This window comes from Girardinichthys multiradiatus, chromosome 9 (assembly GCF_021462225.1).
Source record: "Girardinichthys multiradiatus isolate DD_20200921_A chromosome 9, DD_fGirMul_XY1, whole genome shotgun sequence".
NCBI lineage: Eukaryota > Metazoa > Chordata > Actinopteri > Cyprinodontiformes > Goodeidae > Girardinichthys > Girardinichthys multiradiatus.
The window spans coordinates 10,822,913-10,847,133 of NC_061802.1; the positions used below are offsets into that span (position 1 = coordinate 10,822,913).

The 24,221-nt window shown below is 38.2% G+C and overlaps 1 protein-coding gene across 2 annotated transcripts; it reads left to right on the forward strand.

The window, feature by feature from the left end:
• Positions 1-1,869: 1,869 nt before the first annotated feature.
• mob3a (MOB kinase activator 3A) lies at positions 1,870-11,388 on the forward strand. Of its 2 annotated transcripts, none has more exons than XM_047375901.1 (3): positions 1,870-1,957; positions 4,468-7,456; positions 10,956-11,388. In XM_047375901.1, the coding sequence occupies exon 2, from the start codon at positions 4,592-4,594 to the stop codon at positions 5,015-5,017; it is 426 nt and encodes a 141-aa protein (XP_047231857.1). In that variant the 5' UTR covers positions 1,870-1,957; positions 4,468-4,591; the 3' UTR covers positions 5,018-7,456; positions 10,956-11,388. The 2 variants fall into 2 exon arrangements, with proteins under 2 accessions (XP_047231857.1, XP_047231856.1); XM_047375900.1 differs by having other exon boundaries at positions 1,875-2,108.
• Positions 11,389-24,221: the final 12,833 nt, after the last annotated feature.

The window sequence follows — 24,221 nt, forward strand, 5'->3', positions numbered from 1 at the left end:
AAACTGACAACCGAATCTCAACAGGGTGATCAGTCCATGTTCTGATTTAATGCTTAAAGTTGGGTATTCTGGTTCTGTGTTCTGGGTCTCCTTGGATTCAACTCTCCTTTTGTCACCAATGCTTCCAGGAGAGCTCTTCAGCCAATCAGAAGAGGACTTGGGGTAACTAGAGTGTTACTTCACATTAGAAAGCCACTAATAAAAGTTTATTCTGTTTTCTATTCAATACATTCTTTAGGACAAAGTGACAAAAAAGTCAAAAATCTATTAGTGTAGATATAAAACTATTAATTTACTTCCCATTGGAATAGGCTGATTCAATGAGGAGAAACAGCATTTCTTAGATGCTCAATGAGGAAGAGCTCAGCTATTATTGAGCAGCTAACAGCTGGTTTCTCCTCATGGAAAAAAAGGTTAGTTACCGTGGTCTGCACATCTGGTCATGATGTCTTCTGGAGGGCTTCCAGGGGAGGTGCTACATGTATATCCCACAAGATGGAGACTTTGGAGACTTCTCAGACTTCGAATGTTACTCTAGAATCTGACGTTTCATACATTGGGCTAACAGATTGGAGCTTCGCAGAAATGAGGGTGCAGCTCTTGTCTGTCATAGTAAAGAATGAACTGAGCTTCTAAGGTAAAGCTTTTAGTTGATCTGTCCATTGTCATTAAGACCCTTTCCTATGATCATAAGATAAATATCATGAGCTTAAGCATGATATCCTGGATACAAGTGGCTTAATCGGACTAGTAAAGAAATGGAGCTTCAAACTTTTAAAGGAGACTCAGCTGAGGTGGTTCGAGCAACTGATCCCGATGCCCTCCAGATATTGCAGATGTACCAGTGGGAAGAAACCCTGACACAGATATGGGCTTTCTGAACTGGGGGATGCTCAGGATACCCACAAATGAGTTGTAGAGGGTTTCAAATCTGTATTTCACCTCCTGGACCAGTTATCTCTGCAACCCAACCTCATCCATAGATGGATAAGTAAAAATATCAACAAGTCTCTCAAGTCTCACAGCCATTTAGGGTGTCTTGTGTTGCATTTCATCATCTGAAGCCTACTTATAGAAAAGTAGGTTGTGCTAGGAGCCTTTAAATAGATTTGTGAGCAATAAAAAGTTCAATAGTGGTGTTTTCTTATTTTTCAGTAGTTTAAACATTATAAACTGTGGTTTACTTAGACTGCGTTATGAAATAAATGAGGTTAGTCTTATAGGCCCTCTTCATGCTCTGTGACACATTTTAGCAGAGGAAGTGCCTCTGTCTTGCTAGGCAACATTGAACGAGTGCGGAAGTTGTTAAATGTTTTTTTCAAAATAAGGGTTTAATCGTTATATGTACTACGGATTTGTACCCGAAACAAGACTGAAACAAGAATATGTGGAGTTAGTCTACATACATGAAAGCGATTCAAATAATAAATATTTTGGTAGTTAAAAAAGAGAAATATGAGAGAGGCACATGTTTGCAGTATATGTCAACCCCAAATAGCATTTAAACGAAGATGAAGACGACCAGTTTATTCCTTCCTGCACATTTTCTCTTACGTGTTTAAAAAAATGCCAGCTGTAGGAATAGACTGGCTGGTTTTAACATCTCAAAGATATGTGTAGATCCCTAATCTGTTATCTAATCTGTTCTCTGTAAACAACTGCCAGAAATTAAATTGTGCGAAAGTAAAATACGTTCTATTCATCTCTAATTTTATAACAAAAATGTCCCTAAAGCTTTATTCGTGTGTGTAGAACCTGGTTAAGACTGGGTTAGAGTCATTATTTAATATCCACGTAACATTTTTACATGTTAATAAAAACCTGGAGAATTTGTGTCCATTTTGGTCGATTATTCTGAAAATTCAAACCGGAAATCGCTGGTGTTTCCGCTAACTTTGCGGTGGTATACTTTTCGTATCACAGGGAGGAGTCAGCCGTTAGTTTCTTCATTAAAGTGGTGTGTTTATTGATTTATCACCAACCTTAAAGCATGTTTTGTCGCCTGTACTCATAATGTAGGTCGCGCATATCACTGACGTACAGTTATCGACGAGTTATCGTGTATTTCTTTTTGGCAAAAGACCGAAGGAAACGTCAAGGCGGAACAAGTAAGTTCGGGAAAGTGGCTTTCAACCGCACCGTTTGATCAGACCGTCTCAGATAACTGATGCTGTTTCTGGTTGCTTTTAATAATAATTGCAGTGTGGATTAGCTGCAGATATATTGGGTTTCTTGTGTTTTATTATTATTTAGCTGGTGGGTTTTTGAGGTGTTCTTCAGCAACAAGTCCGAGGGCGGATTGAAGCGTCACGAACAAACTTCACGAACAGTCGTCATGTGCCCCGCTGTTTTAATCTCCGGGCTTTCATCCTGGAAAATGAGCTAAAAACGACACAAATCCGCATTGTTATGAGGAGGGTGATGCTTATATTTCAGACGGGGATCTAAATAATCGCACTAACGTGAAGTTGCAAAGCTCACAGGCTGCTTCCTTCGTTTTAGTGGTTATTGAGCATATTAGGGCTTGCAGGGCTCTGAAGTAGGAAATGACTCACGGAGGCACCATGTTTCATCTTTAATGTGGAAGTAATGCTGTTTTACCTTCATCAGTAGATTTATTTAACCTGTTCTTAATGTATTTAAACCCACTGGCATTACATTGTTACAGATTAAGTTCAGCTAAAGTTGTCTTTCATTTCAAGCTATTAACCTTTGAAGGGTTCCTTCATTTTGTGCTCCCTCCGTATCTCCAGGACACAAAAACTGCCATTTAAAACTATAATGTATTAATATATATTTTCAGTTTCCCAGTTAATGCAATTTTGTCACAACTACACTACATTAAAAATATTAATAAAATTTCAGAGGTTTTAACCCCTTCAGTGCTATTTTACTGGTTAAATTCTCATTTTATTTAAGAAAAAACACACAAAGTTCATTTTAGTTTTCCCTCATCACATAAATGTAAATTTAAAATTTTCAGTGGCTTATTGTCCAATCCTTGGACTCTCAAAGTTGTTAATAATTTGCCCCATCTGGGTCCACTGGGCACAAAAAACACTCCCTTTAAAGATTGTTTCAACCCTAATGTAATGTATCAAAATATATGTTTTTATGAATGTCATGATTACCTTTACTCCTCTGTGGGAAAAATGGAAGCAACATTGATTGAGAGCAATTTTAAGTTATTTATGTTCTTTGTTGATGTTCAGTATATTTGGTGGAGGGGCAGCATGGTTGAAAACCCCGTCTTCTGATTATAACTGACCTCAGACTGTATTAACATGGGGCTCATTCAATGAAACCTGGAAAAAGCTGTGACCCAGAGTCATAAAAAACGCTTAGTTTAACTAAATGTTAAATGAATCATGAAACATTCAACAAACATAATTTGATAAATCTTAAAACAAACATTATAGTTAAACCTTTTGAATGAATTCCCGTTTTTAATGGAAACTGCACTCTGTGCAGTCTAATAAGGCATGTACGCCAAACACTTTGTTGAAAACATTAACAAGACTGACTAAAGACAAGATTAGAAACAAATTTAATATATTTTTGATAAAATCTGAAAAATGAATCACATGGATAACATACTTGCTAAAATGTTTAATAATTAAAATTAACCTTGAGCAAGATTTGTTTTAATGCAGACAATTGAAAATATATATTTTCTTACTGTAAATGACCTTTTAGGAAAACAAAAGTCAGAAAATGATGAAGTTCTTGTATTTCAACCAGTATCTAGTCTGATGTTAATACAATCCCACATCCCTGAGAACAGGGGTCAGACATCTGACCCTGACCCCTATCCCTCCCCCCTACCTGGTAAATTGTTAAATGATACATTGTTAGTTATCCTCTGCACAGTTTTGAACCAGAACAGCAGGTTTTTTTTGTACATGTGCCAACCAGAAAAGGTTTCTGACTGTGAACCTCAGGGTGTTAAAGAGTCTGCAGCTCAATGCTGTTGACCCAAAACAAAAAGGATAGCAGTCGCCTGTAAAATAAAGCCAGTTTTTTAAAACTGAAAGCATATTAAGATTTGTGTGGAGAAGATCCAGCCAGAGTTTTCCAGCCCAGGACATTTAGATACCCAGGTTTGTTCAATAATGTGATAATTCACTGATCTGCTATGATTGAAGTGTATCACAAAATCAACTTTATTTTCTTTCTTTCTTTATTGCACTTTTTCTTTTTTTTTCTAGAAATCAGGGAACAGTTAGGTCTATATGTTTGCTTTGATGCATAGATGATGTAATTTACCTTTTTTAAAATAACCTGTTGTGTCCTTGGGGGGGGTAAATAAACCTCAAAGAACAGCTTTGCTTGGCAGAAACAGCTTTTCCACCGCATTTGTAATCCTATATTTCTGCTACCTCAGTATCAGATTGAACAGGAAGTACAACCTTCAGTCTAAATATTGGTATATTAATCTGAATATTATTTTGATTCTCCTATATGCAGGATAAGAAGCAGATACCAAAAGTGTTCCACAACAAAAACGTCCGCACAGGTTGTTTACGCAACCTCTTGACCGCTTCCATCTCAACCATAAATAATTCACCAGAGGCATTCATCATAGGCCACCATGTCTATGGCCCTGAAGCAAGTTTTCAACAAAGACAGGACATTCCGGCCCAAGCGCAAGTTCGAGCCGGGCACGCAGCGCTTTGAGCTGCACAAGAAAGCCCAGGCGTCTCTGAACGCAGGCCTGGACCTGAAGCAGGCAGTGCAGCTGCCCCACGGTGAGGACCTCAACGACTGGGTGGCTGTCCACGTGGTGGACTTCTTCAACCGCATCAACCTCATCTACGGCACCATCAGTGACTCGTGCACCGATCAAACCTGCCCCGTCATGTCCGGTGGGTCCAAGTATGAATACCGCTGGCAAGATGAGCACAAGTACAAGAGGCCCACCACCCTGTCAGCCCCTAAATACATGAGCCTGCTCATGGATTGGATTGAGGTACAAATCAACAATGAGAATATCTTCCCTACCAACGTTGGTAAGTGATTGGCTGTTTGCTTCATTGCATTGCAGGGCTTGGCGAAAGGTTTTTCGAATGCAGAAAACTCAGTTTATATTTAGGTGATCCAAGCCACCACCTGTTTATAGTGAAATATCAACGGACATATGCTTTAGGTTTGATCAGAAACTAGTTGAAAGGGCTTCCAAGCTGCATCTATTTATGCTCTTGCATCACAGCCAATATAATACAGGCAAACCCTAATGGTTGCATGAACCACGGTAATAACTGGGATTACCATAATCTCAGTTTCTAAAAGTCTCTGTGTAAAAAAAGAAAAAAGTAGTAATAATAAATACAAAAATAAAGCTAAACCACTAAACTTGCCTATACATTTCTGGACCCAGAACAGAAAATATTCAGGAAGATTTATTTTGTTTTAAAGTTCTGCTTAAAAATGCAGGTTTGCTGACATTTATGGAGCAGCAATTCTTAGGAAATACTTGAACATTTCGTTATACAATAAACTTTAGCATTTGATGCCTGCTTCAAAATAAAATGTATGCAGATTTTTACACTTTGAAGTATAAGTTATACTTTTAAGGTTCTACAGCATGACAGAACTAAATAAAATAATTTATGTATTACCAAATAAAAACGGCTGAGTATTCAAAAATGTCCGATTTGATGAGACAGACCTAGAAACAAATAGAAATAGGCCTCGGTTATGTGCAGTTCATGGGTGCAAATCTGAAGTGAAAATAACCCATTTCTATCCACAGTTAAATTTAACAAACCTGGATGAAATAAAACAGTTCTTGCCGGCTGCAGAGTTGATCAGTCAAGCATGCACCTGAACCTTTTCATAAACACGTCAGAGGAAAACGTAGCAGACGGAAAATGTTTAATTTCATAGAGCGCGTTCAGCAGCTTAAAAAGCCCGACTGTGGGTTTGTCCTTATCATCACCTCATCAGCGGCCACAGCTCTTCATGCGCGGCGCTTGTGTTGATGTGATTCACCTTGAAACCTTACAGAGAGTCTGAACCTTCACTTGAAGTTCTCCTATATTTAAGACCGCTTCCTCCTTTGCAAATTTACAAAAGGTTCGTTTAAAATGAAAGTAGACGTTTTATCCACTATGCTTGTTTTAAACCTTGCTGAGATGAAGCCTAAACTGCTGACAGATGAACAGATGAAATCAGCTTTTTTCGTTTTGAGAAAATGCAAAAGAACAAACTATGATGTTGACTATAAATTAGTTTGATTGTTATAGTTGACGTACCTGATTACGTTAAATAATCTTGTCAGGCCTTGATAGATGATTTATTCAATTATTAGCTTTTTATAGCAAAGATATAATTTCCAAAGCTTAAAACGGCACGTGCATCAGAAACAATATGGCAGGAACAATAAAATAAACATGAGTTAGAATAATGTGATTTAAACACAGTGTCTGAGACAGAGCAGGTATCGATATGGACCATCGGTTCAGATAATGGTGCAGAACGTACATGATATAGTTTAGTAGGTAGCTGAGTTTACACAATTTATGAATTGTTTGCAGACACACAAGTTATTTACCAAGGAGATGAGCCTGAGCTGTAATGGGTAAATATGATTTATGGTTTAATGACTGACCTGGAAAAATCAGCTTTAATCTAATCCACTGGGTGCAAGTTGATTAAAGAGCAAATAAGAGAGACTATTAAAGGTAACCTGTGTAAAAAATAAAATAAAAATTATTGTGTTATCCAAAATGAGAAGCCTTTGTATTTCCTACACTCTGCAAGGCCACATATATTGGATTACCTTCTGTGTTTCACATTGCAAACATTGAGGCTCGAGTAAATCCGTGGCAGTGGCATTCTTGGTTGAATATTATCTCTGCATGTATGCATGCCCTCTGCTCCAGCTCAACCGCTGACTTACCAACAGAAACATCCAGGCGATGGATTAAAAAATGGGTCACACCATGCCCAGTGCACTATGAATAGAAACAAGCTCTGATGGGCTCCTGCACTTGAACTACTTCCTCCCATACGGTTAATTTTGTCGAAGCAGGATGACTCTTTTGTTTTAATAAACGAGGCTTGTTACTAAAAGACGACACTCATCACATCTTTTAGCCAGCTGGTGTCCAATCAGAGGAGCCTGAGAGGACTAACACTGAGAAACTCTGTTTTAATTAAATGCTTTCTTGTAAATGTGTTTATTCTGTGGTGCAAACAGTAAATGAGTCTCATGGATTGACTGCAGCGCGCTCCATCTGCTCCCCTCCCAGGTACTCCCTTCCCTAAGTGCTTCATGCAGGTGGCTAAGAAGATTTTGTCACGCCTGTTCCGGGTGTTTGTCCACGTCTACATCCACCACTTTGACCGTGTCACCCAGATGGGCGCCGAGGCTCATGTCAACACCTGCTACAAGCATTTCTATTACTTCGTCACTGAGTTCAACCTGACGGACCACAAAGAACTGGAACCCCTGGTGAGTCAATTTCTGAACGCTGAGAAATTAAACACTTAACGGGGTTTAAAGGAGGTCAGATCATAAAGCAAACATCCCTATGATAGGTGCAATAAGTATTATTAATTAAAGATCCGGTGTTTGCTCAGGTGATTCAATTATATTAAAATATATAACTTCATACAGGAATATTTGCTAAAGATGTTTTCTTTGCGATTAGGTGGCCTAAATATTTTGACATTAAAAATCTGTTTATTTTTGATAAAACGGGTGGAATGAATTTATCAATATAATAAAATAATAAACAAAGCTGTTGGTGCTGCTAGAGGTCAAACTGTGTAAGAACAGCCTTTCACAACGCTCCCAAACATCTGCTTAAGATTGTTTTACTACATTTAGATGCTTAAATTTCAAAATCTGATATATGCTTGGGTATTTTAAAAAGTTGATTTATTTCAGTAGTTCAATTAAAACAAAATCAAACTGATTAAACAGCATTTATATTTTGTAACAGGCATTTATTCTATTCATTTTCATGGTTTTGGCTTACAGCTAATGAAAACCTCTTAAGTTCAGTTTCTAAGTCAATTTTAATATGACATAGGAGATTTTTTTTTTGGGGAGGGAAACTGAATTCCTACAGAAATGTTGTGTTATGGTCACACAATCATAGGAAGACAGCCATAAGGAGGACAAACCACAACGTGCCATCGCTAAAGAAGCTTGCTGTTCAGAGGGCTCTATTTTTGGAAAGTTGAGTGCAAAGAAAAACTGTGGTAGAAATAGGTGTGCAAGCAACAGGGATAACCACAGCTTCAAAGGATTGGGAGGCAAAGCCCATTCAAGAGTTCGAGGGAGACTCACATGACGTGGACCACAGCTGAAGTCAGTGTTTCAAGAGCCTGCCCAGGTAAGGCATCAGAAGTGTCCTGAACTATGGATTCAAAGGACTGGACTGGTGCTCAGCGGTCCAAAGTCCTCTTTTCAGGTTCCAATTCATCTGAAAATGAAGGTCCCAGAGTCTGGAGGAAGAGTGGAGAGGTACAGAGTCCATGTTGAGGTCTGGTGAAGTTTCCACAGTCTGTGTTGATTTGAGAAGCCGTTTTTGTCTGCTGGTTTTGGTCCGCTATGTTTAACAAATCCAAAGTCAGTGTAGCCGACTGCCAGGAAATATTAGAGCACTTGATGCTTCCTTCTGCTGATAAACTTAATGGAGATGCTATTTCATTTTCCAGCAGGAATTTGCACTGGTGGGCACTGCCACTGCACTGCCTAGATTAATGACCATTGTATTACTGGGCTTGAAGGAGGTCCAACCAGGTATATAATCTATAGTACATGCACACACTTTTCACTAGGCTGACCTTTTCTTTTTTTATTTAAGTTTTGTGTAATCTTTAAATTTTCTGAGAAACACAATCTGGGGTCTTAATTAGCTTTAAGCCATAATTATTAAATTTAATTGTGATAAATGCAGCGTATGTAATTAATCTATACGATACAAGGTTCACTTTTTGAATTGACTTACAGAAATCCTTTAAATTCTTGCTGATGTGCCGATTTATTGAGATGCGTCTGATTATCCTCAAACAGAAAATGAAAGTAAAGCAGGGCGTGACCTGTTCTGTGTTAGTGACTGATAAAAATATTGGCTTCCTGGTTCGCATGAATGGGAAAATCTGCATTATGCAAACTTCTCGTTGCTGCCTTTTAAGCTTTTCAGCCAAAAACAAAAACACAGACAACCCTGTAGGTTGGTTCATTTCCTTTTCTGTTTTAACCAAAAATTTCATGACATTTTTGTCGGGTCTGAACTAAAGTTTGCTCTACATTTTCCCATTAATTTTAAACCACCAATGCAGGTTGTATATACCGGTAGTCCTCCTTTGCAGCCTTTTGGGCATGCTGAAACTGAAGCCCCCCCTCCTCCCTCTGAGAAATTGTTTATGGATTTGAAGCCACATGTTTTTGTGCTGTTGCATCTGGGTTTGACATTTCTCAGATCTAAAAACTAGGTCTCTCTGATCAGATGCTTGAACTGTAAACTCAGGGCTTTAACCTTTTTTGTGACCTATTTTCTGTTTTTGATCCATCGACATCGTGTCATGTGATTAGTGGAGGGAAGCTCTATAAAGCATCTGTGCTGCCTCAAAAACAGAGGACTTTCTTTTGTGGCTTGATCGCCAGTTTAGATTACAGCAGTAAAATTATGAGGAACACATCTTTGAAAATGTTCTTTATTTTAAGTATTATAAAATGTATATAAATTGAATCACATTCTGCAGTGAATAGCTGAGCTTGGGTGGAAACCCACTGGTTTTAAAAGAAATAATTATGTAAATTATTTACAATATTGCCTCAACTCCTTGTTAATATTTGCTTGTAATCTTGTCTGGGTTTAGCTCCAGCTGTGGGTTAATGAGGTTGATTTAAACTTGCAGAATGAAAACATCTTGTTCTTTGACACGAAATCTGTAGAACATTTTCCTTTCTTGTGTCAGGAATATTGTGTAAATTTCTATTTTTTTACTTGTATAACTTTAGTGTAAATTCCAGATCAACAAGGAATTTATTAATTACCGTGGTTCAGCAACTAAACTTTCTGAACTGCATTTATGTTTCTGTTCATTCATTGTTTTTATTTTTAGGAAATGAGATGAGAAGTTAATCAGTTCAGATTTACTTTAGCAGATCAAGTAGACATTAAAGCATGAAGAAAAATATTAAAAATACAAAAGCGTAATAAACATGAAACCCACTGTACCGGACTGTAGAGGAGCTGAGCAGCTCCTCCGGTGGCCGACTGAGACGCTCTCGGTGCAGGAAGAAGCGCCACCTCACCTCCTTCATCCCTACCACTGTATCTACTGTATAATAACAAGTGCAATAACCTCTGTATTTGTAAATACCTGCAATAATTGTCACTTTAGCACAATCACCTCCACTTTTTACTATACACAAGTTTTTTTTATGTTATTATTACTACTTGTTTTCTGCACAACTACCTTGTTCTTTGATGCACAACTATCTGCACCCTACTTGTATTACTAAGAGCTGCTGTAACAAATTAATTTCTCCATTGTTAGATCTATAAAGTCTATCTTACCTTAATGCACATATTTGCAGTCATAGTAATACAGATGAAGCTCAATAAGTCAGAATATCATCCAATCGTTGATTTATTTCAGAATCCGCCCCATTGCCCAAGTTTGTGCGTAAAAACAAGGAATTTGTCTTCGATGTCGAGTAATTAAATGAAACTCGTGTATCTTATAGACTCATTATGATGTATTTAATGCCGAAGTTGTTTTCTGAAAAACTAAATGTTGGGTTTTCATTAACTCTAAGCCATTTTCATCATCAATAACAGAAATAATCAGTCTCCTTGTATTGAATCTATATAATATGGCGTTCAAATTTTGTGTACTCATGTTTGGACCCTTAACAGTGATGGTATTTAGCATTGGCCCTGGGTTTTCTAAGGATCAACTCACTGTGTTGAGTCCGTGTGTTTCCACAGAAAGAGATGACTGCTCGAATGTGCCACTGAGAGACCTGTGGACACGCCGGACACCTCCATCCGTCCATCTCCATCCGTCCCTCCAAGACTGAATCAGAGAGTGAAATGGGAGCAAAGATATCCAGAGTCTATTTTTATATTTAAGTACTGTAATCTATTTTATCCAGATTCTTCAGGTTTTAAACAAGAAAATTCCCCTGTGAGGCAAACTGTTCCTTAAAACAAAAACAACTTTTGCAGACATGTTATCAGATCACAGTATTAAGAGGTGTATGTTTGTGTTAATGTTTATCTATTTTGTTTCAACTGCAATCATTCCACGATGCTATCTTCCTCTCGGTTTAAAATGATCTAAAATTAGATTTTTATTTCTTGCTGTAAGTCTTAAAAATCACTATATTGTTACATTAAAGTGATCTCTAATCTGTTTTAAGTGGAAGTGGTTCGTTTGTGTTTACATTAACACCGACTGGGTTCCAACTGCAAGCGATATTTACTTTTTAATTAAGGTGCACCTACCACTATACCCGCATATTGACTCCTTAGACTTTTTATTAATCTTTAAACCTATACCATTCATATGGATGAGTTAAAATCAGTAATGGTCTGCTGGTGGCCCGGACGTTATCAAAGCCGTGTTCTCTTACACTCTGGGCCTCCAGCCCAATCCGTCTGCTTCTCAGATGTCAAACTGGCCTGTGTTTGTTGCAGATGCATTTAGCAGACGAAGGTCACACGTCCACAAACTCCCACCAGGTGGCGCCAGCCACTAAATCCTGCATGCATCCAGGAAACCCCTGTCACCCCACAGCTACTGCTGCAGCTCTTACCAAATCAGTCCAGTGCACCAGTTATAGGCATGAAGTGCAGACCTGATTTGGATTAAGCTGCTTATGTAAGAAACAGGCCAGACTGTACTGTGATGAAAACAGAGGGCAGTTTGTTGTGAATGAACCCCGCCTTGCACGACCGGGTCAACAACAGTCCTGAAGCCGAGAAATAAATTATTAGTCAGGTCTAGAGGCGTTTTTCTGTTTTAATTAGGCAAACAAATAATGTGCAGCAAGCTTGAAAATAAGGGGTAAACATGGAGCATTAAATGGTGTTACATTTTCCAGGAAAAAAATAAACTTGTTTCAGCTGCAGAAGGACAGGGAAGTATTATAAAGCTTTGGTGGTTAAACTAAATTTAAGGTAGACCTAGGAAATATTTACTGAGCGCACATCTGGTCTGATGTAATCCTCAATCCTAACATCTTGGTAAATCTTTGGTGTCTGTTCACGTTTCATGAGAAAACTACAAACATGTTTTAGGTTTTACAGGATGGTAACTTCCTCTAAAGGGATTTCTGATAAGTTTATTTATATAGTGCTTTTCAGCAACAAGGCAGTCAAGGCGCTGTACACAAGGAAAAACATTACAATGATACAGAAAATCAAACAAAGATAATAAAAGAAAAAAAAACCTGGACAAATGTCTGTTACATTAACTCAGTGCTACATATGATTTAATGATCAAATTTCCAAAAATGAAAACTGTTCCAGAGCTTTTTAGAGGTGCTGTGGTGATGTCAGATCTCCGTTAGTTTAACTTGTCTAATAAATACCAACCTTGTAAGCTTTTCAGAGTTCTCATATGCACATCTGCTTACATATTTCTCATTCTAGTAGAAATTAACTCCAGGTATCTCTCATACCAAAAATATAACAGCACTTGCAGCTGCCACAATTATTTAGTAAAACTATAATATCCACCTCTGCACTGAATGTAGTGCAATTTTAAAGGGGCATAAAATACAGGTTCTTCTCAAAATATTAGCATAATGTGATAAAGTTCATTATTTTCTATAATGTAATGATGAAAATTTAACATTCATATATTTTAGATTCATTGCACACTAACTGAAATATTTCAGGTCTTTTATTGTCTTAATACGGATGATTTTGGCATACAGCTCATGAAAACCCAAAATTCCTATCTCACAAAATTAGCATATTTCATCCGACCAATACAAGAAAAGTGTTTTTAATACAAAAAACGTCAACCTTCAAATAATCATGTACAGTTATGCACTCAATACTTGGTCGGGAATCCTTTGGCAGAAATGACTGCTTCAATGCGGCGTGGCATGGAGGCAATCAGCCTGTGGCACTGCTGAGGTCTTATGGAGGCCCAGGATGCTTCGATAGCGGCCTTTAGCTCATCCAGAGTGTTGGGTCTTGAGTCTCTCAACGTTCTCTTCACAATATCCCACAGATTCTCTATGGGGTTCAGGTCAGGAGAGTTGGCAGGCCAATTGAGCACAGTGATACCATGGTCAGTAAACCATTTACCAGTGGTTTTGACACTGTGAGCAGGTGCCAGGTCGTGCTGAAAAATGAAATCTTCATCTCCATAAAGCTTTTCAGCAGATGGAAGCATGAAGTGCTCCAAAATCTCCTGATAGCTAGCTGCATTGACCCTGCCCTTGATAAAACACAGTGGACCAACACCAGCAGCTGACACGGCACCCCAGACCATCACTGACTGTGGGTACTTGACACTGGACTTCTGGCATTTTGGCATTTCCTTCTCCCCAGTCTTCCTCCAGACTCTGGCACCTTGATTTCCGAATGACATGCAGAATTTGCTTTCATCCGAAAAAAGTACTTTGGACCACTGAGCAACAGTCCAGTGCTGCTTCTCTGTAGCCCAGGTCAGGCGCTTCTGCTGCTGTTTCTGGTTCAAAAGTGGCTTGACCTGGGGAATGCGGCACCTGTAGCCCATTTCCTGCACACGCCTGTGCACGGTGGCTCTGGATGTTTCTATTCCAGACTCAGTCCACTGCTTCCGCAGGACCCCCAAGGTCTGGAATCGGTCCTTCTCCACAATCTTCCTCAGGGTCCGGTCACCTCTTCTCGTTGTGCACCATTTTCTGCCACACTTTTTCCTTCCCACAGATTTCCCACTGAGGTGCCTTGATACAGCACTCTGGGAACAGCCTATTCGTTCAGAAATTTCTTTCTGTGTCTTACCCTCTTGCTTGAGGGTGTCAATAGTGGCCTTCTGGACAGCAGTCAGGTCGGCAGTCTTACCCATGATTGGGGTTTTGAGTGATGAACCAGGCTGGGAGTTTTAAAGGCCTCAGGAATCTTTTGCAGGTGTTTAGAGTTAACTCGTTGATTCAGATGATTAGGTTCATAGCTCGTTTAGAGACCCTTTTAATGATATGCTAATTTTGTGAGATAGGAATTTTGGGTTTTCATGAGCTGTATGCCACAATCATCCGTATTAAGACAATAAAAGACCAGAAATATTTCAGTTAGTGTGCAATGAATCTAAAATATATGAATGTTAAATTTTCATCATTACATTATGGAAAATAATGAACTTTATCACAATATGCTAATATTTTGAGAAGGACCTGTACAGTTACAAATCAAGGCATTGTGGATTAGTTGGGTAAAACGTATTCAGTGGTGGAAGCAATGGCCGAGGTGTTCATGTTCTGCAAGTCTTTAGTGTAAAATACTATGACTCAAAAGTGCTTTAAACAAAAAAAGTATAAAAAAAAACAAAACGTTTTATACACTCGAAAGGGCAGAAGTCCAAGTACCTGTTCTGTTCTCCAGACATAGATTAGCAACTCTCACCTTAACAATAAATCTCCAAAGCGGTGTAGGATACACACAGCCCTGCAAAAGTATGCATGCCCACTGATTTTTGTTTTTCATGTTACTACCACAAACTTCAGTGTATTTTATTGGGATTTGATGTGATGGACTAAGATGGGGGAAAGCATGCATGGATTTCAACATTTCTACTAATAAAGGGCTGAAAACTGAGCATTGGTATTTAGCACATCTGAGTCAATACTTTGTAGTACCACCTTGTCTCCATTAGCAGGTTCTAGAGGCTGAACCTTTTTCCCGTTCTACGTTATAAAACAGGTTAATCAGTCAGATTGAATGAACGTCAATTTCCAAGTCCAATCCTACAAGGTTCTTAATCAAATCTAGGTCTAAAGTTTAGGTCATATAACAAGAACATGCTTTTGTGTAAACCAGTTCAGGGTGGATGTCCTGTGTTCAGGGTATTGTGCAGTGTTAGTTTTATACCACATGCATGTGCCAAAAACGTTTTGATTTTATCTGAACAGAGCAGCTATTTCCATTTTCAGCTGTGTTTGCTACATGGTTTGTGGCAAACTGTTAAAGGGGACTTCCTATGGTTTCCTTTCATTAATGGCTTTCTTCTTGCCACTCTCCCACAAAGGGCAGATTGATAGAGTTGTCCTGGCAACAGCTTCTTCCACCTGGGCTGTGCAGCTCCCCCTGAGGTACCATGGGCCTCTTGGCTGCCTCTCCTACCCGGCGTCTAACAGGGTTTCTTCCCTAATAGCTGTGTATTAAGCTCCATCCATCTTCTCATCATAACACTGAGCAGCTTCTCTGTCCCTGCTGAAGAAAATCATCCCCACATCATAATGCCGCCACCACCAAGTGTAATAATTATTTTAATTTGTAAAAAATAAGTATTTTAGCTTATTTTATATTACATTAAACCTTCCTTTGTTGGCTGTGAAATGTAATTTAGATTTATGTATAAATAGGGGTGAGTAGAGTAGCACTTCTCCAGAATATTTTTACTAAAGTAGAAGCAAAAAAATAGTCATCCAAAATGTTGCTCAGGTAAGTACTGAGTACTTGAGTAGAACTGTTTAATGTGATTTAATTTATAAATATAATGTAATCACACAGACAAAATATAAGAGTATGTACAGGTTCTGGTACTCAGTAATAAAATAAAGAATGAGTAAACATAAATCACATCACTGCAAAATAACACAAATAAAAAGCACATTTTCAAATCTCAGTTTTCCACAACATAAAACTTTTGAAACCCATACTTACAATAGGTAATGTATATATATCCGAACACTGCAACGTGCTTCCAGTAACAATAACTATTGTCTACTTTATAGTCACTTGACCTCCAAATGGTTCAGCAGGCTCAGCAAATAGAAAATATTAAAAAAATTAAGCTTGTTTAACTTTGTTCATCACCCAGTAAAGTAACAAGAGGTGGGTAGAGAAACGTTGCTTCAAAATAATACTTACCTCAAGTAGAAGTAAAAAGTACACTGCGGTAAAACTACTCCTAGAAAAAACCTTAATTTTTTCCAAAAGGTTACTCAAGCAAATGTAACTCAGTAAATGTGACTAATTACTACCAACCTCTGCGTATGATACTAAAAGGTTCAATCACAGAAAAATATACATTTAATGGACCTGTCACCACTTCTAAAGACTTCGAATGTGATAAGGGAGGCTCTACACAATGGTTTTATTGAAACACGATTCTATTTTCTAAGGAAATGAAATGTAGTCTCTTTATTGTCAAAAACCTTAAATGTGCCGTTTATATGGTCAGTTGAAGTGTGTTAATAAATATGAAGTATAATACAAAAAAAAACCTGTAAGCTATTGAAGCCAACAAATTGAATCGAAGTTGCATCAGAACCAGATCCAGGAAAGACGTCATCCTGGGAGGTTCCCCAGAAACCAAACCCTACAGAAGCAAACCTAAAGGGGTGTTCACAGTCACCTGTTCCATCCTTATTATATGGTTTTGTTTTCAAAATTAAATATTTTTGTTCTCTTTGTCTCCTATAATCTCTAGGATCTGCGACCGTACAGATGAGAAGTCAGGCAGCTGAAGGCCTTTTGACTTTTAGATACCACGGTGTAACCTTGACATGATTGCACTGTATCTGCATCAATCTCACCTTCCACAGACTCAAAGATTCAAAGAATGTCACCACTGCAGACAGACTTGTGTGCTACCTTCAACAAAGTCCAACAATGCAAAGCCTGCAAGGTGATGTTATTTGGTCAACAGGCTGATCGCTTAAAAGTTAGTAAGAGCCAACGACAGTAAATTTAATCAAAATACAATAAAACCCACAATCTACAGGACGTTTCTCTCTGTGCCATATGTCAGAATAAAGTCATGGATATAATGAAGCAGGTCCGTGCACGTTTTTAGAACAACCAGCGTAGCCAAATTTAACACTGACTTCCATATTTAGGCTATCATCTTCCAAAACGAGCACATGTAAAGTAACCCCAGCGAATCATTTCATCATTACTCAGCCTGAGAAATCAGACAAAAAGCTAAGGGATGCAGATCTTATGACAGGGGCATTTTTGTAATTTCAACTTTGAAGAGAGAAAAACTCTCAACAACAGAACAGAGCCAGAACTGTTGATGGTTCTGTAAGGGTCAACTGATGAGAATATAGCTACCATTTCTTCCTCCCACGCATGCCCCAATGCCAGTGCTTTGAGGAATCCAAACACTTAAATAGCTTGGGGGGAGGTTGGCTGGGATGAACTCATTGACTTGAACGTGACCTGCTGCAGTCACGTTTCTGCAAGGAAAAAATAACCACATTAGGATTGGTTATTAAGGCTGATTTAGTGTGATACTTCATTAAAACATGTTGTCAATATATGAGTTTTATGCTTGATTTGAGCAACCAGGGAGCAAATACAGTCACCCTGGGGTTATATTTAAAAGCCTACCATTCATTTTCCTTGTTTGATGTCAACCCAGTGAAGGTTAACCATCTGGAAGCAGATATAGTGTTCCCACAGGGAAATCCTCAGTTCAAAAATAACAAGCCACTCACCATATACTGGAATACATGTGCATTCTAAAAGCTGCAATCAACATGTAATGTCTGGATTGGGCCAACATAAACTGCAAGAGCTGAATGAGTTTTTATTTTACGGTAAAAACATCTGAATTATTTTAACTGGGTTGGCCAAAAGCTGCTCTTTTAATAAGCATAGTCAAAGTTCTTTGAAATCGCTATACATAAATAACAGGAAGCATGTTTGAAGGAGCCAAGATGAGGCTTCCAAAGCCTAAAAACACTGTACCAACTGTCCAGCACAGTGGTGGCTCCATCATACTGAGGCTCTGACTTGTTGATGAGTGGAGTCAATAATGAAGACAGAGGACTACATCCACCACAAATCAACAAGATGCTTGGACACATAAATTGTAAATGATCCCAAACACAAATCAAGACTAGCTTTCGATTAGATGTGGCAAACATTAAGGCTTTGGAATGGATCTGACCCCAACACTGTTGAAAATATATGGCTTATGCTTAAAAACCAAATCCGTAGCAGGAAACCAACTAATTTTGATAAAATCGACACCCTCAGTAAAAAAGAGAGGTCAAATATCCAGCCAGGAGTTATGCTGAAAGCTTGTTGATGGCTGCAAAAAGAGTGTGGTTGAAGTGGAGCTTATTAAGGAAAGGTTAATCAAATATTGGTGGAGGTATATGTGTATATCTGACCCTCACCTATAAATTAAATCTTGCTCATTCCATTCATTCTTTCTAGATTCACTGACGTTACCATCATACCACCATGCATCAATAAAAGCCCTAAATTAATCTTAGGTCCATCCCCATAATGAGTGCATATAAACATCTGACTGTATCTCTATAATCTCTACAGTTTGATCTAGCCCGTATAATTTTCACCCTGTGTGGATCAGAGTAAATTTGAACATTTGCACCCAGTTCTTGGTTTTAAAATTCAGTAAAGTTGCATATTATCACTCTACTCCCCCATATATATGCATTAATTGATGTATAAAATGACTATAATACTCAGGACAAATATGAGTGTATGTAAACTTCTGACCAGAACTGTAATTATCTTCTCTACTGTTAGCTCTACACCCAACAGAAATAAAACATTTAATAAACCTAAACTCAATAAATCTATGTGACAAACATATTTCTATTTAAGTCTGTCAAAAATGCAACCTGAATGTTATGTGTCAACTTGCCTTTATTCACAATTTAAATGATATATTTTCATAAAATAAATGTTTTCTCACTTTCTTCTCTATTTAAGCTGGGTGGGTAGAAACAAAGAGTGGTTTTGACATACAAATATATATTTTAAAGAAGCCACATGATGTAACATTCTGCTCCAGTAACATCACCCACTCACCCATGACATTGCCTGCTGCCGCCTGATCCTTTTACAGGATTGTCCCTCCTCTCCATCTCCTCTACTTCCTCCCCCCGAGAGTGTTCCCTGGCAGCGTGTGCTTTACTTGTTACGTGTGAGATGAGCCATACCCAACCCTGCTTTTTTGCTCTTCCCTCCCCGCAGCTTTCTGTGTTTTTCCTCTGCTGGAATGCACCAGATATCCTCGGAGAGAGCTCTGTAGCTCCAAGACGTGAAGGGGAGACACAGGGCACAGAGGTAGAGAACAAGGGAGGAATTCATGGCTGCAGCCATTGCCCCTGTTGCTCGTCCAGCTTTGATTTTACGCAGTAGTGCATGGGTGTTGTTTTCCTGGTACTCTGTTATACGGTCGGTAGAGGGTTTGGGACATTTTGTGACTCAGCAAATGTACTCAGCACACACCCTAACGGTTTTGTGGCAAGTGAGTTAGAAATCTCGTGGTGGTGCTGCTTCATAACTTCGGAATCAGGAAAACGTTTAGCAGGAGGTTATTTCCTCTTTAAACAGATGATTAAAAAAACAAAAACAAACTCTTAGCTGCTGTCATAGTACGCTGAAAAGATACAGTGCCAGTCAGAGGTTTACATAAATCATCGTTGGCATGAATAGCATATACATTTTGGCCATTTCATGATACATTTGAACCGGTCTTGCTTCAGGTTGGAATGATCATATAACTTCAATAAATTTCAGAAACAATAATGGGGTTCCCAAGATTGAGTTTAATGCATTTTTTCTCTAATCCACATAGGTTCAACATTATGCATACAGGCTCAGACTTAAACTTATAGCTCCTTTAATATTTGGTAAAATGTCCTTGAGAAAGTTACATCTCCTGAATCAAACGTGGTTGGAACTTTGACAAGCCATCCAATTTAAACGACTTCTATTTCTTATTTCTGATAAGAGGGGTGGTCAAATATTCAGCAGAAATTATGCCAGGACCTTGTTGATGTCTTCAAAAAGTGTGTGGTTTCTTCTAACTTGCTATGGGACATTCAACTAAACATTAGTGGGGGTTCGTGTATATATTTGTGTCTGTAGGTATAATTCTGAGCCTGCGTAAATAAGAGAAAATCCAGAATAAATTCAAACTTGCAAACCCAATTCCTGATTGTAAAATCCAACAACGTTCCAGTATATGTTTTACCATGATCCCATTGTGGCAAAGGCATGGTTTGAATGCATCATTAAAATACCAAATTCAATATCATTTGTCCATGATGAGATTATATATTTGAATATCTGATCGGCCCTGTGGCCACCATAGTGTTGCATTGAAAATTGACATTGCTTAAATGCAAATGATTTTAGAAATGTGCTGCATTGCTTAAACAGACAAATATCTGACTGCTCAGCTTTATTGGTTTAGAAAAACAGGAAGCGATTTATCTCCAGGCTGATTTCTCATATTGAAATGAAAAAAGAAAAACAATCCTTCCAGAATGATTTGCTATGAGTGGTTATGCAACAAGATCACAATGTGAATCCAACACACAGAGTTTCCTGAATCTAAATGGGAACTCAGCTGGAACAAATTAAATGCTGCTGCAAAATCTGCTCCAACTCTGGGCCAAAGGGGATTTCAGGAACGTTTCACTAATCCAGAAAGTCCAGAAATTGTCTTTTAAAGCCAAAAGCACATCGTTTTCAACCAGAGGTTATGTTTATGTGTCTTCTCTTCTGGAAGCCACTTCCTTTTTAGTATCATGTTGCTAAACAGGAGGACGTCTCTCAAGCAGGCACACGATCCTCTGGTGCGCTGTGACTGTCCAACTTGAGAAAAGTATGCAAATTATTGTAACCGTGTAAGACTGTTGCTGGCATGTAGATCACTGATGTCCTTGGCCTTTGAGGGTGTTATTTGTACATGTCTGATGTGAATCATATGATTGTATTTGCGTGTACGAGTGCTGTGAACAGTTTTGCTCATGCTTGTATGCGCAGGACTGTTTGTACTGGAGGAATATTTTTGCAACAAACAGGTTCATGGATCCTATTCCTGTGTCAGTCATCATCTAACTATCTGTGACATGCATTTAAATAATTTGTATTTTTCATTCATATTCCTGGGTGCTGCAAGCTTTGAATGCCAGAGTTTAGAAAAGGAGTCATGTTTCTATCCGACAGCAATAGCTAAACTCAACACAGCCAGAATGTAAAGGAGATGCAATAATAGGAATGTGCAATCAGTATGAATGTGTGTACATGTGTTTTTATTTTATCTTTTTAAAAACTGTTTCTATTTTTCTATTTTACATACATTATTTATTGCTCATGTACTGACTAGATAGTCTTTTTTATCACTTGTGACAATGACAATAAAGGATCTTCTGATTCTGATGTAGATTTATTTTGATCTTATATATTATAGTATTGCTTAGATGATGGATATCTATCTATCTATGGTTTCAAAACTGCTAAAATTTGTTGTGATACCATTACTATCATTGGTGCTATGGTACTAAATGAGGTATGAGAGAAAGAGTAAATAGATTATTTTCCCTAACTGATTGTCGCCCAAAGGAACATATCACTGCCTCTCAAATATCCACAGCTGTACACTGCCAGTCAGCTGGCTGAATGCACGATACTTCACTTTTCCCAAATTTACAAGTCAAATTTGGCTACTTTAAAAAGACTTCAAAGTTTGCAAGCTATGAGCAGCATGTCATTTAAGCAGACAACTGCAGGCTAGCTGCCCAGGCTGAAAGCCTAACTACTTGCCTAGCTAAAAATGAGCATGAGAGCAAACAGATATAATATTCTGTGCAACAAGCACTTAAAAACTGCCACATAATGTCATGTGTTTTTTATTCTATATTTTTGTGTCAGTCTGTATCAGAATCACAATAAATAAATGTTACACATAACATTATTGCAGCTATAACATTAGATTTAAAATATATATTTTTTTAAGTGGCAATGCATATTCATTAAGAAAAACACGGTTTGTAATTTTATTTATTTTTTTGTTATTTGTAAACACTAGATTGTAGTCCAAACCTTCAAAATGCTTGTCCCTCGGCTTATTGATATTAACACATAACATATATGCACAGAGCGACAGATGGTTAAGGATAGTTTAATGTGTATACACTATTCTTTCCTTTTCCACACTTTCTGGTGGGTAATTTCAAACCCAAGTCTTTACATTGCAGCATAAACATTGCATAAACATGCAACATTTGATACTTCCAGAAAGCTTCGACTTACTACAACTAAAGGTCCAGACTGCAACGAATAATCAGGAATGCAGAGAGAATAATCAGGGCTGACCTTCCCTCCACCCAGGACTTATACAGGTCTAGGGTCAGGAAAAGAGCTCCTAAAATCTCTGCAGACCCCACACACCCTGCACATAAACTGTTTAGAGTTTTACCTTCAGGCCGCCGCTACAGAGCACTGTTCACTAAAACCAGCCGCCATAGAGACAGTTTCTTCCCCCAGGCTGTTTCTCTGCTGAACATTCAATAGAGTACAAAACAACAGCATACAGATGTTGCAAATGCACCTTTTTATTATATATGTGTATATTGTACATTGTAAATATGTTTATTCTGTAATGCAAAAACAAACCAAGGAGCAAAGTGTACCGGAGGCAAATTCCTTGTTTGTATGCACAAACTTGGCAATAAAGCTGATTCGTATTCTAAAAAGAAATATTTTCTTGCTTGTATAGAACTGTCAACTGAAATCTAAACTAATACATTACTTTTAGCAATGATATGACGGCAGTCTGCAATTTATTGGCAACAAAGACAGCTATACACATGCACCACAACACTCTGTGCAGCATGAGCCTCTGAGCAGCAGAAGAACTCTGCCTTTCACGTCAGACACAGAGTTGTAACCATCTGGAGGTGTTCATGTGTCAGCCCATTCCTCCCCGGCCCACCCACTTCCAAGTTTGATCTTGTTTGTCTAAAAGCCTTGACTACATGATGTGCTCTTGGCTAAGAAGAGTGAGCTGAAAGTTTTCGTAATGTTTGCAACCTTCAGGTTTATGTTTGAGGGGCGGAAGGTGAAAGGAGGAGGAGTAGAGAGACTCCGGTCACAAGACTGTTGATAGCTAACAGCAAGCTTTATATGGTTTAACTAAGAAGCCTTTAAAGTCATGCATCAATGTTACACAGAACAGTACTGTGCACTAAGAATCACTTGCAACAATAGGTACCACATGGGACCAGACACAGTCTATGGACGAAGAATGGGGTCTTAGGCAGTCAGACGTGTTGGCAAAATGCAACATGCGTTCAAAAAGGTTTCCAATCAATTAAAATGTCAAATGTAAACACTCACTATGAGGAGACAATGTACTTACAGCAAATCGCTGTAGCTATTTGATATTTTAGAAATACTGCATGAGCATGCTAACTGCGCGTTATGTTGCAGTGGCATCTTACAGTTAGCAGATGGGTCAGTTAGCGGGATCATTTTTGCAAATCCTGACTTCTTGGATAACTTTCATTATCACAGCTATGACACATTGTCACCAACCTCATCAGAACAAGCGCTTCATCTGGCTTCAAAACATGACCATTTGCGTCACTGTACATCACAGCAGGGGTTATCTGCTGCTTGTTTACAAACCTTCCTCTTGCACAATGCAATTTACATACTCACATGTCACATACTGAGGCAGATCCTGCACGCACATACGTCTGGTAACTTTATTGTAGCATATAATGAAACTATCTGATTGCATTGTGTTTTATTTAAGCAAAGGTTTAAGCTTAAGATTTTTATACTTGCAAAACCACACTTGCAGGTGCATTCCAACGAGTTGGAGTTACTTCAGTAATTCAGTTCACAAACTCTAATGTTATATAGAGCCATTATACTCAGAGTAATACATTGAAATCGTATATGTTTTTGTGGTATTTTATGCTACTGTGTAATATAGAAAGTATTTTTGTAATTCATACCTGATACAAAACAGGGGAAAAAAAACGTGTTTTAATTGTCATCAGGCAATGGCGAAAACAGTGTGTTGTGTCCACTCACTGTATGGAAGTATCTGCTTATGTTTATGTTTATGCATATGTAAGAAACATAGCACAGAAAACACCATAATAGATTGAAAAATGACAGCAAGATCTATCATTATGTTATGATGTTATTAAAGCAAAGATTAAAGTGAAAAACTTTAAGGAAGATACCATGTACTGAAATGCTGGTTAAATCTCTTTGAAACATTGCATAAAGGAGCGCATGTCTGTA